The sequence below is a fragment of the Notechis scutatus genome, chromosome 5, assembly GCF_049901735.1.
Source record: "Notechis scutatus isolate UNSWTSFEM ecotype Mainland chromosome 5, rNotScu1.2, whole genome shotgun sequence".
Classification (NCBI taxonomy): Eukaryota; Metazoa; Chordata; class Lepidosauria; order Squamata; family Elapidae; genus Notechis; species Notechis scutatus.
The window spans coordinates 63,772,585-63,785,544 of NC_142013.1; the positions used below are offsets into that span (position 1 = coordinate 63,772,585).

The 12,960-nt window shown below is 39.6% G+C and overlaps 1 protein-coding gene across 7 annotated transcripts in view; it reads left to right on the forward strand.

The window, feature by feature from the left end:
• The window catches only part of DMD (dystrophin), a 1,185,061-nt gene that overhangs the window by 1,054,398 nt on the left and 117,703 nt on the right, over positions 1 to 12,960 (forward strand). For all 7 annotated transcript variants that reach the window (XM_087966867.1, XM_087966866.1, XM_087966869.1 and 4 more), the window contains exon 63: positions 9,559 to 9,633. In XM_087966867.1, coding sequence (XP_087822993.1) covers positions 9,559 to 9,633 — 75 coding nt within the window. The remainder of the gene's footprint in view (positions 1 to 9,558; positions 9,634 to 12,960) is intronic.

Consider the following 12,960-nt stretch of genomic DNA (forward strand, 5'->3'; position numbering starts at 1 on the left):
AACTCGGATTCTTCCCCCGGTCCTTGAAAAAGTGTTTGTGTTTGAAACTGGTCCCTGGTACAAAAAAGGTTGGGGACCACTGGCTTAAATGATGACCTGTACAATGCCTGCATAGCTGGTGGAGCCCCAGTCCGCCTGCATGGCTGGTGTGTCTTGGCTGAGGAAGCTGAAATTGATGAAACTTGAAACCAGTACTGCACAAATCACTCCTGAAAGAGATCCCCACCAGAAGGGTGAAGGAAGGGAACCTACCTCGCTTTGTCCCACCATGCCTAACTGTCTGCTTCAATTGTTGGAAGGAAGGCCACCGCACAACCGAGTGCCGTGCGAGGATGCCCACTGGAAAAGAGAGAAACAGGTTGGAGGGAAACCCTCAAAGCCACCACCACATTCCAGAGACACCACCCTAAAGAGCCATGCAGTCATTGAGTTCGTGCCGGAATTAATAATGGTGTGAGGAACTCCAACCCCTCCGGTGAAGGAATCCAATCAGTCAGAGAGTGACTATGAGGACCCTTTGGTAAATGAGGTTGTTGAACCCCTTACAATCCCTGTAGAACTGTTAATTCTATTGATGGAGAGAAAAGTGAGACTTAAAGCATTGCTGGATTCAGGGTGCACGAGAAGCCTAATAATCTCGACTCTGGTCGGGGAACTGGGCATTCAACTAAAAACTCCAGTCTTGTTCTGCCAATTTGATGGGTCCCATTGCGTGGGGCACCCCTGCCACATTTGCCACTGAACCACTCAAACTAACAATGGCAAATCACTCCAAAACCATTGCTTTCATTGTGACACCAGGGATGGATTGGCCCCCAGTTCTGGGACTGAGCTGGTTAAAGAAGTGAAACCCAAAAGTGGACTGGACGGAGGGGTCCTCCAATTCCCTAATAATGAATTAGTCCAGAGTGAGGAACCCCACTAGACTGGGATATCGCAGAGTGGGGAGATAGCTGCAACTGCAGCGAATTGACCCTTACTGGGTGTCCCCAAGGAATACCAAGATTAGATGGATGTTTTCATCAAAGTGGCCTCAGATGAACTCCCCCCCCCAATAGGTCTATAGACTGTGCCATCGAGATCTTAATCTCGGGGAACTGGGCATTCAACTAAAAACTCCAGTCTTGTTCTGCCAATTTGATGGGCCAAACTACCTAAGGCAAAACTTTATGCTATGACTCTCCAGAAACTGGATTCACTGCGGCAATTTATAGACAAAAACCTCAAGCGTGGGTTCATCGAAACAGTGAGATCCAAAGTGGCTCCTCCAGTCCTGTTCTGGGAGAAGTTTGGCTCATTACACTTATGTATGGATTATAGCAATTTAAACGCTATTTGCAAGGAAAATCTCTATCCCCTACTCCTAATGAAGGACATGCTGACCCATCTGGCGAAGTGGAGTATTTTTTCCAAACTAGACTTAAGGGAGGCTTATTACCGGCTCCGAATTCGGATCTGGGAGGGAGATGAATGGAAACTGGTGTTTAATTGCCCATTGGGATGTTTTCAGTTCAAGGTTTTGCCATTCGGGCTCCAAGGAGCTCCTACCATTTTCATGCAGCTGTTTAATGAGGTGCTGCATGAGCAGTTGTATAAGGGAGTTTTGGTTTATCTTGGTGATATATTGATTTATACTGAAACTAAGACTCAATATGTTAAATTGGTCTTGGAAGAAACTAAGGGCAGCTAAGTTGTTTGCCAAACCCTCCAAATGTGAATTTCACCAAGATAAAATAGATTACCGAGGGAACTGAATCTCATCAGAGGATGGAAATGCACCTTGCAAAAGTCAGAGCAGTTCTCTAGTTGGAAACCCTCTGCACTCTCAAGCAATTGCAGAGCTTCTTGGGATTCGCTAACTTTTATCAGCAGCTTATCCCCCCTTTTACCCAAATAGCATTACCAATTGCAAATCTGTTAAAAACCAAGAGGGTAGATAAACCGAAACCTAGCCAACCACTGAAGTGGACTATGGACTGCCAAATGGCATTTGAGAAACTGAAAAGACTCTTTTCAGCTGAACCTGTTTTAAAACATCCAGACCCAGAGAAACCATTTATAATTTAGGCTGATGCCAGTGATGTGGCAGTCGGTGTTGTTTTACTCCAAGAGAATGCAGAAGGCAAATTACAACCATGTGCATACACCTCTAGGAAATTAATTGAAATTGAACAGAGATGTGCAATGTGGGAAAAAGAGGCTTTTGCAGTCAGGTGGGCACTCCTAACTTGGAGACATTTCTTAAGAGGAAGCAAAATACCTTTCCAAGTATGGATCAAGTACAAGAACTTGGAAGCACTCAAAACCCCATGAAAATGTCCCTAAAACAGGTCCAATGGTACTTTTAACACTTTAATTTCACTTTGAAGTATTTACCGGGAGAGAAAAACTTTCTGGCAGATGCCTTTTCCAGACTACCCCAATACTATAATGTCAAGACGGAAGTAATTAATCCCATGCTCCCAGCCTCCCAATTACTGGCTAAAGTCGCATGCTCTCAGACAAAAAACGAATCCTTTACCTTAGACAAGACCACCACCACCGAGTTCAAAAAGGCCTTGGAAACAGATGAGTGGTTTAGTACCCATAGACACACTTGCATAATAAAAGATGGATTTAGCTTGGATGGGGAATAAGCTATATGTCCCAGCTAGGGAAAGGCTGAAAGCTATGCAATCTTGTCATGACTCCAAATTAGCTGGTCACTTTGGTTTGGAAAAAAGTTACATTTACTGAAACAGCAATTTTAGTGGCCCTCATTTTAAAAAGACATAGAAAGCTATGTAGCAAGCTGTCCCATTTGCACTGCCACTAAATGTAGGCAGGGGGAAAACCCCTGGTCTACTGCAGCCAGTGGCCGACCCTTCGACACCATGGAGAGAGATCTCCATGGATTTCATTGTATAATTGCCCAAGAGCTCTGGAAACACAGTGATCTGGGTTGTCACAGACCTTTTCTCAAAGCAGGTTCACTTCATCCCATGCCAAAAGATTCCTATGGGCAAAGTCTTGGCTAAGCTGTTTTTGGTCCACATAAATTGTTTGCATGGGGCTCCACAATGTATTATTTCGGACAGAGGTGTCCAGTTCACATCCAAGTTCTGGAAAGCCTTTTTGGACCTACTTGGAACTAAACTTAGTTCGAGTTATCATCCACTAACAAATGGGGCCATAGAACGAATAAACCCCGTTCTAGAACGGTACCTGCATTGTTTTATTAACTATCAGCAGGATAACTGGACCGAGTTATTGCCTTTTGCAGAAGTGGCTTATAATAATGCAGTTCACACTAGCACAGGTTTTACCCCATTCAGGGTGGCTACAGGGCAAGAATTTAATGCTATGCCTGAGTTACCCTCACATGAACCAGAAATCCCCTCCTTGAAACAGTGGGTGAATCATTTGCAAACCATTTGGCTGGTGGTCCGCAAAGCCTTGCATGAAACCAAGGCTGCTATAAAGCACAAGCAGATAAGAAACAAATAGAACCTAAACCTTACAAAGTGGGGGACAAAGTTTACCTTTCCACCAAGTTTCTAATTTTTTTGCAGCTGTCTAAAAAACTGGGCCCAAAATGCATTGGGTCTTTCCCTGTCGTTCACATTATTAATCCTGTCATGGTGCAATTGTCATTACGGCAAGTCCACCCCTTTTCCATTGTAGCTTGCTGAAACCTGAAGTCACCTCTGATCTTGGTCAAGCTAATACCCCTGTTCCACCCCCTATTATGGTAGAGGGCAAACAACATTTTGAAGTTCAAGAAATCCTAGACTTTAGAAAATTCCACAGAGCCACTCAGTACCTGGTAGCTTGGAAACACCTCCCCTCCTCACACAATGAATGGGTTCACAAAAACATATGCATGCCCCTAAATTAATATGTATATTTCATCAAATGTACCTTGACAAACCTCATTGATTTTGTTTTCTTTGTCTCCCTTCCCTCTGTTTGTTTTCTTTCTGGTGCACTTCCCATTTTACCTGAGGGGTGGCATGTCAGGTCCCATATATTTTTATTGGGTTGCTGGCATTCTGGTGGGAGGGGGGAGGATTGGAGAGATCTCTAGATGAAGTTTCTGTTTCTGTTTCCTGTATTGCTGTGCTGTGAGTTTCTATTTCCTGCATTACTGTATTGTGGGAGGGGTTTTGTTTGCACGGCTTTAAACGGCTGTTTTTAAGTGGGGAAAATTTAGTTCCTGCCTCTTGCTATCCAAGCTTTTTAATAAAAGCTCCTTTTGGAACAACTATAGTTTCAAGAATCCTACTTTCTTTGGAAGATTGGAGAGGCAAGACCTTACATTGATGTTGATGGGTTGCTACCAGCATCAATAAGTCCCTGCAATTTCTCTTGCAAGATTTTTCAGAAATGGTTTGCCATTGCCTCCTTTTTCAGGCTGACAGAGAACGACTGGCCAAAAGTCACTCAGCTGGCTTTATGCCTAAAATGGGACTAGAATTCACAATCTCCCAGTTTCTAGCCTGGTACCTTAACCACTACACACAAAAGTATCTTTTTTAAAATAAATATATGCCTTTCAGATCAAAGAAACTCAATAGGTAATTGTTAGAAATGTCTGTTAGAAGTGTGAGATTGCGATTCACACGAAACACAAGACACGACACGGATCTTCAAACACGAGTTGATTTATTCGGTTCTGCAGAAGCGGGTTCACATCCAAGGCAGCAGGATGGAACCTCGAGCATAGTTTATTCAACATACTTATACCCTAGCCCCCGCCCCATCATACGATGGCTTGGTTCATAGATAAGAACACCCATTACTTATCAGTACTTTCCAGGCTACCAACTGACAGCGAGTGGTTTTGGCTACTTCCTCTGGAAAAGTACTGAAGCTGCTTTTTGAAACACACATACATATACAAAATTGATTCATATTGCTCTACTTCTTACAATCCCCCCTTTTCTGGATCATAACTGTTTCAAAAGCAATTAAGTCCTTATCAATTCTTTTCGAAATGGCAGTTTCATCCTTTCTATTATACAACAATTTTTCTGTTTCTTCTGGCTTACTAAATTTTATCTTATCACAGGCAGATATCATCATTTGCATCAAATTAGGCAAACATTGAATACAACAACATAAAGCAATCAAGATTACTATGATTGTTATAACCGTTGTCAAAATAGATTTCCACCAACTACCATCTGGCAGCCAAGACCATAATGCATCCCACAATGAACCTGCTATTCCAGATTCATCCCATTGTTTCTGATACTCTTTCACTCTTTCTTCCATATCTTTTACAGTTCTAGTGATGTTTGGTTCATAATTATGTATATAGGTGCAACAATGTGAATGAACTAAGGCACACACTCCCCCTTTAGCAGCTAACACAATATCTAAAGCAAATCTGTTTTGCAAAGCTACTTGTCTTACCTCAGATAATTCCTCATTAATCATCTTAATTGTTCTAATTGTGTCATTAAACATAGCAACTGTAAAATTATTTAATCTGGTAATATCTCGATAATTCATCCCTATTCCAAGTGGGGCTATTAAAGCTCTGGCCGTACCCTCATACCAAGATCTATGATGTATTCCAGAATCTAACTCTCTTTTATTTCTAATTCGTGTATTTGGCAATTTATCTAATTTGTATATTACAGGTAATACAAAACCCATGGTGCAAGTACCTGACCATAGTTTTGGTATTTCTCTATAAGCATGTTTTCCACACAGCATCCATCTATTATTTTCCATAGCCCAAGGCATGTTTGAATATCTAGTCCAATTGATTATGTTCTCAAAGTAAACAGACATCTGACAGTAATATGTATACTCTGGCATGTATTCATTCTTACATCTATAACTGGTACTTATACTATGATTAAGACATGTTTTAGGCATTTCCAATGTCTTGTTACACTTTTCCCAATCTCCAAGAAATGGTCCTTCAGTAACATTCCTTTTAAAGCAAACATAAGCCGTTTCTCTTAAATGAACAAATACTTTCCTAGTCATTTTTCTTTTTACAGGTCCAGTTTTGGTTTCCCCTCGTGGCACCATCATCTGTTGTGTTAGTGGTACCCCATGTAAAATCACTCCTTCTTTAGCTTTCCCAGGTAAATGCATACATAACCAACAATCAGTAACATTCAAACTCTTAGCCGTTGCTCTTATGTCTTGGATATAGCAATTATCCGTCCAGAGATCTTCCCCAAGATCCCCTGCTCTCTGAACGTATCGAGATTGTTCAGTTTCTGCTTCCTCAACCTGTTGTAAGACAAAAACACTCACAAGTACAGTTGAAATACACAGAAACATATACATGATTTTATCTTTTAAAAGTCAGTTTCAAAGGTTGTCCTTCCACTGGGTGACTTCTCCAAGGCTTCTTAGGTTCTGGAGCTGCTTTCACATGACTGTAGTGAGTCCATCCACTCTCCTTCGTCCGGACAGCAGACTCAGTAGTCAGAAGCACTTGGTATGGTCCTTCCCAGCTGGGTTGCAATTTCTCAGTCCTCCAGGTCTTCACAAGCACCCAATCACCAGCTTCATAGGGATGTTGACTTCCTACTAGCGGTGGTCGCTGTGCCAAAAGTCCCTGTTTGTGAAGAGACAATAGAGACCTGGACAGTGTCTGCAAGTACTTTCTCACAAACATATCTCTGAATTCTGGTATGGGTCCCCCAAGGGTTGTAAGATATGGTCGGCCCATTAACATTTCAAAAGGTGAAACTCCCACATCCTTTCTAGGACAAGTTCTAATTCTTAATAAAGCCAGAGGCAAATTCTTAGTCCAAGGCAATCCATTTTCTAAATGCAATTTTGTCAAATGTTTCTTAATTTCAAAGTTCCCACGTTCCACTTTTCCAGATGATTGAGGATGCCAAGGAGTGTGTAGATCCCACTTCACCCCTATCGCCCTCATTACTTCTTGAAGAATTTTCTGTGTAAAATGTGTACCTCTATCTGAATCAATTACTTCAAACATGCCATATCTAGGTATGATTTGTTCTAACAAGATTTTTGTCACCATGGAAGCTGTAGCTTGCTTCGTAGGAAAGGCTTCCATCCATCCTGTCAAATGATCTTTGATTACCAACAAATATTTCCATCCACCACTAGGTGGCAATTCGGTATAGTCAATCTGTATCTTCTGGAACGGCCAGGCTGCTAATGGCCGTCCTCCTCTATCTGTCTTTTTGGATGCACTTTTATTTACTTTCAAACATATCAAACATTTCCAACAAATGGAGTGCACTATTGTCCACATATCTAAACTCCAATAATGTGGTTTTATGGCTTGTACCAATGCTTCAGTTCCCCAATGACTTCCCTCATGTAAATACTGCATCACATTCCTCATTTGGGGTCCCGATAAAACTGGTATTCCCTTAGATGTAAACCATCCTTTCTCAGTTTCTTCACATCCCTCTTTTTCTAATTTCTTTCTATCATTCTCATCTGGTTTCCATTCCTCATGTGGCTCTTCTTCCAGCAAAGGAATAGACACCATTTGCAATATCAACTCTCCTGCTGCCTCCTTTGCCCACTTATCTGCCCATCGATTCCCAACAACTTCTGGACTATCCCCTTTTTGATGTGCATTCACATGTACTATGGCTAGTCTGTGTGGTAACTGTAGACCAGCGAGTACTTCTTCGACCAATTGCAACTGCTCAATTTGTTTCCCATGTGATTTAATGAATCCCCTTTCTTGCCAAATCTTCCCAAATGTATGGACCACTCCCCAAGTATATTTGGAATCTGTCCATATGGTCACATCTATTCCCTCTGCCAATTCTAAAGCCCTTTTTAATGCAAACAGTTCACATTTTTGTGCTGACCAGTTTGTTGACAAAGGCCCCTTCTCAATGACCTCTCCTTCTCCAGTTACTATGGCATATCCTGACCTTCTTACACCACTCTCTACTCTATTAGATCCATCAACAAACCATCTTTCACCTTCTTCTAAAGGAGTTTCTTCCAAGTCTTCTCTGACTTTTGTCATTAAATCTACTTGTAATAGACAATCATGATCTTCTACTTCCCACTCCTTCCTTGATCCCTCCAAAAACTCAGCTGGATTCAAATTCTTGTCTGTCCCTATGACTACATTTGGACTAGTTCTCAAAATAGTTTCATATTTCAAAATCCTTCCCTCTGTCATCCACGTGGATGCCAACTGACTCAAGACTGATGTCACTTGATGTGGGGAATGCACCACAAGTGCTCCCCCAAAGGTCAATTTTCTGCTTTCAACAACCAACACTGCTGTGGCTGCAACTGCTTGTACACAAACAGGCCATCCCCTCACAACTGGTTCTAACGTTTTGCTCAAAAAGGCAATGGGCTGATAACGCCCCCCCCCTTTTCTGAGCAAGCACCCCTACTGCAACTCCTGATCTTGCAGAAACATACAAGTGAAAAGGAAGCTTCAAGTTAGGCAAAGCCAATACCGGAGCAGTGGCCAACGCCCTCTTGATTTCTTCCCACTTCTGCTTATCTCCTTCTGACCAACTAATTTGCTCTTCTTTGCCTCTCAGTTTCTGATTCAAAAACTGAGCCAACACCGCATATTGATCTATCCATGCTCTACAATATCCCACCAATCCTAAAGCTTTTCCCACTTCAGTTTCGTTGAGAATTTAAGGATCCCTCACTCTTATTCCTACCAAAATACTTTTAAAAAAAGGAACAATATTACCTGATCACTCCGGGACCTCTCTCAGGTTTGCGGATGTGTGGGCGTCCCCAACTCAGGTTTCTCCGTGGTCCCAGACCACTCTGGCTATTCTCGGTACCGTCTTTTCTCTCACACCCGGTGAAGTCCGTTCGTGTGTCTCTCTGGGTTTTCTGGTTCGAGGAGCCTCCTGGAACCTCTCAAGAATCGGGGAGGGTTTATCTCACAAGAGGAGATAGAGTGGCCACTACTCACCAGTCCCCGAGACCCCGAGGGTCGCCGGGAAGGCTCCTGCCTGGCTCGCCAATTGTGAGATTGCGATTCACACGAAACACAAGACACAACACGGATCTTCAAACACGAGTTGATTTATTTGGTTCTGCAGAAGCGGGTTCACATCCAAGGCAGCAGGATGGAACCTCGAGCATAGTTTATTCAACATACTTATACCCTAGCCCCCGCCCCATCATACGATGGCTTGGTTCATAGATAAGAACACCCATTACTTATCAGTACTTTCCAGGCTACCAACTGACGGCGAGTGGTTTTGGCTACTTCCTCTGGAAAAGTACTGAAGCTGCTTTTTGAAACACACATACATATACAAAATTGATTCATATTGCTCTACTTCTTACAGAAGTGATACCCACTGAGCATGATAGACTATATTCCCACTAATATGAAGAGAATTATAGTTATAAATAGCACTTTACTCAGGCTAAACTGTGCTGTTTTTGTTCAGAGCGTAATAGTACTATTTCTTTATAGTCACTGGTTTTCTTTTGTTTTATATAAAGTGATAGGTGATTTGGTTTGCATTTAAAGATACTGTAGGAGTTCTTTTAAGTTCATTGAGTAAACATGCTTGATGATAAAATAATTCATGTCCTTTTCTTTTACTTGTGTCATAGCTGATTTGAACAATGTTCGATTCTCAGCATATAGAACTGCCATGAAGCTCCGAAGACTACAGAAAGCTCTCTGTTGTGAGTATTCTGAATACCTTCACGAATGTTTCTTAATTGCATTTTTAAAGAAATGAATGAAAATATATTCCACAGAACTTTGTTTTGTTGTCGCTTGGTGCACAACATTTGAACTATTTTTTTCTCCCAAATTCAACCTGAAAACATAAGATTATAAATTCCCATTCATCATTTTGGGTTTGTTTTTCTAAATTCAGTGGTAAATTCTTTATAATATCAGGTTTATAACCTGATTTCTTTCCCATCTACCCAGGGTGCAATTTTTCCTCCTCAAATTATTTGCACCTGACAGACTTACATTATCATTTTAATAGCTTTTTCTTGAAGAGATATATTACCTTTTTTCCATTTTTAGCTTCAAATTGTGATGATTCAAAAATGATTTTGCTTGCTTTTTAAATTGGCTCTTCATTAATATTGTTGAAAATATTTTGATTTGATAAAAATGTCAGTTATGAAATTGAATCATGAAAAGTAGCAGGTTTTGGTTCACATTTGGGTTTGTTGTTTATCTTCTGTATTCCCCTGTTTTGTCATAATTAGTGAGTAGAGTATTCTGATAGCATAGTCAGTGGAATGTAAAAAAGTTTTTGGATTTTATGAACTGAACACTCCTGGCATTTTGCCCCCCAGTCTATTTTTTTTTTAACTTGTCATTCTAATTTGATGGTTTATTATTAAAGTCATACTTATAAGAATCCGATTTTGCTTTCAAGTCTTTTTTTAAAATTAAATTAATTTTCTGCTATGCATAGTTACTTGTGAGAAGATCTTTATGATAAATTAACATAAATATATTATATCAATATATAATTAATATATTACATTAATTGTATTAAATATATTATTGTAAATATATAATTAATATGTTATTATTATGATAAATACTAGGCTTCCTCTGATTTTTGTCTTTGTACTTCTATACGTTTTTGACAAAAAGTTGGTTTACATCCACTTTTCATTCAACAGAATTGGCAGAAATTATATTGTTAATAGTAAAATATTTTGATATGGAAATAAGTCAATACCAGGTTAGTATAATACTATATATAGATCTCCAAATAATACAGTATGATGCAGAAATGAATAAAGAAATGCCTTAAAAGAACAACTGATGATAAGGCTATACTTTTGCAATATGTATTAATATTATTTTTTATACTAAAATTCCAAACATTTTCCCTATTCAAATGTCTTTTAAGTTTCATTCCAAAATTGAAAACCTGGAGTAAAAAAACCTTATGTTGGGATTTCTTTTGTAATTGCCCCCCCCCCCCCCAAAAGATCCATTAAATAGAGATCATGGAACCTTGACTAAATACTGATTAAAGCTGATTGCAGGAATTAGATCCCAATAAAGCAAATAGGATTATATTCCAAACCAGTATCTCCAGATTGGTAAAATCTTTACCATTACTGAATTTTGAGTTTAGATTTCTCACAAAAGGGAAAATGATAAGAATAAAATCAAATCATAGAAGTGATGTCTTCACTCAAAAATCCTCTTCTGTCCTTATCTCTCTAGAAATCAGATGTAAATCTCTTTTAAGATTTTATAATCTTCTTATCTTCTTTGAAAAATCCTTCAGAAGAAAATGGTCCTTCTGCCATGTTCTTTGATGGTGAGGTTAGGTCAGATTTTCTCTTCCTTTTAAAAGGTTCCAGATTTTAAACATTTATCTTATTGAGTTATTTTCTTCTTTTGTTTCTTGTACCACAGCTACCTATGAAATTAATTAGCTATATCTGCTCCTTCAATTAGTGTAGTTTCAGAGGTGGTATTCAGCAGGTTCTGACCAGTTCTGGAGAACGGGTAGCAGAAAATTTGAGTAGTTTGGAAAACCGGCAGATACCACCTCTGACTGGAGATTTTATAGTATCCTTCCCCTGCAACGCCCACCAAGCCACGCCCACAGAACCAGTAGTAAAATAATTTGAATCCCATCACTGTGTAGTTTGTATAGGCAGCTTTCTCTACAATGCAGTTTTAGACTAAGAAAATCTTAGTTTTGGTTTTTCTACTCTCTATAAAATTCTTGCAATTCTTTGCCAAACCATATTTTAAATGTTTATATACTGAAGGAACTATATCAATTACAATACAATAATGGAATGGCTTTTGCATAAATAGCCAATTGGCATTCAGCTTTTTGAACACATAGTGGTTGGTACCTCTATTCAATGCATACAGTCCCACTCTGCCTTCTATGTATTAATTTTCCTGATTAGTGACTATTTTCAGTCTATATGCTGCCAGTGATGTATATAAAAAGATACACAAAAGCTGTCATATCAGTTACAAGAAATCAAATCTTTAAATTATCCATTACTTCCATGCATAGATCAGTTAAATTAACCTTCTCCCATTTTGCTTACATGTCTGCAGCTGAAGAGAGCTTAATGAAAGTTGGGGGGGAGGGTCTTTGAATTTATCCCACATATCACTCTCAATAAGACATTAGTAAAGATAATATAAAGACATCTTAAGTTGAATCCTTGGAGTTCAGTGCTACTGCCCACTGCCACTGAATGATGTATTTGTGTGTGGGGGTTCTATCTGAAAATTGTGTGTGTATATATGCAAACACATACACAAAAGTTTCTGGTCAAGATTATATTATTATTATTATTATTATTATTATTATTATTATTATTATTATTAAACAATAATATTAATTATTGACAAAGTTTTGGAACACAACACCCCAGATATCACGATTGTGGAGAAGAAAAAAGTGTGGATCGTCAACATTACCATACCTGGTGACAGCAGAATCGACAAGAAACAACTTGAAAAAGTCACCAGATATCAGGACTTGAAAATCAAACTGCAGAGACTCTGGCATAAACCAGTGCAGGTGGTTCCAGTGGTACTCGGCACACTGGGTGCTGTGCCTAAAGACCTAGGCAAGCACTTAAAAACACTTGGCGCTGACAAGATCACCATTGGTCAGTTGCAGAAGGCCACCTTACTGGGATCTGCTTGCATAATCTGCCGATACATCACACAGTCCTAAACACTTGGGAAGTGTTCAACTAGTGATTTGTGATACAAAACCCAGCATAGTTATCTCATTTGCTGTGTATGCTGTCATTTTTGTGTATTATTATTATTATTGTTGTTGTTGTTAGAAGAAGAAGAAGAAAATGCAGCTATTTTGCAAGAACAGGAACAGCAAGGGCCTGAAGTCATCATTGAAACACCAGGAGTACTCAATGCCAGGCAGCAAGAACTGAAGTCTAAAATCTTGGCACATGCTGCATCAAATGCAGAAAGAAGAAGGCTTCCAACGTAGAAGACTCTGCCTAGAAAACATTTGGCACCAC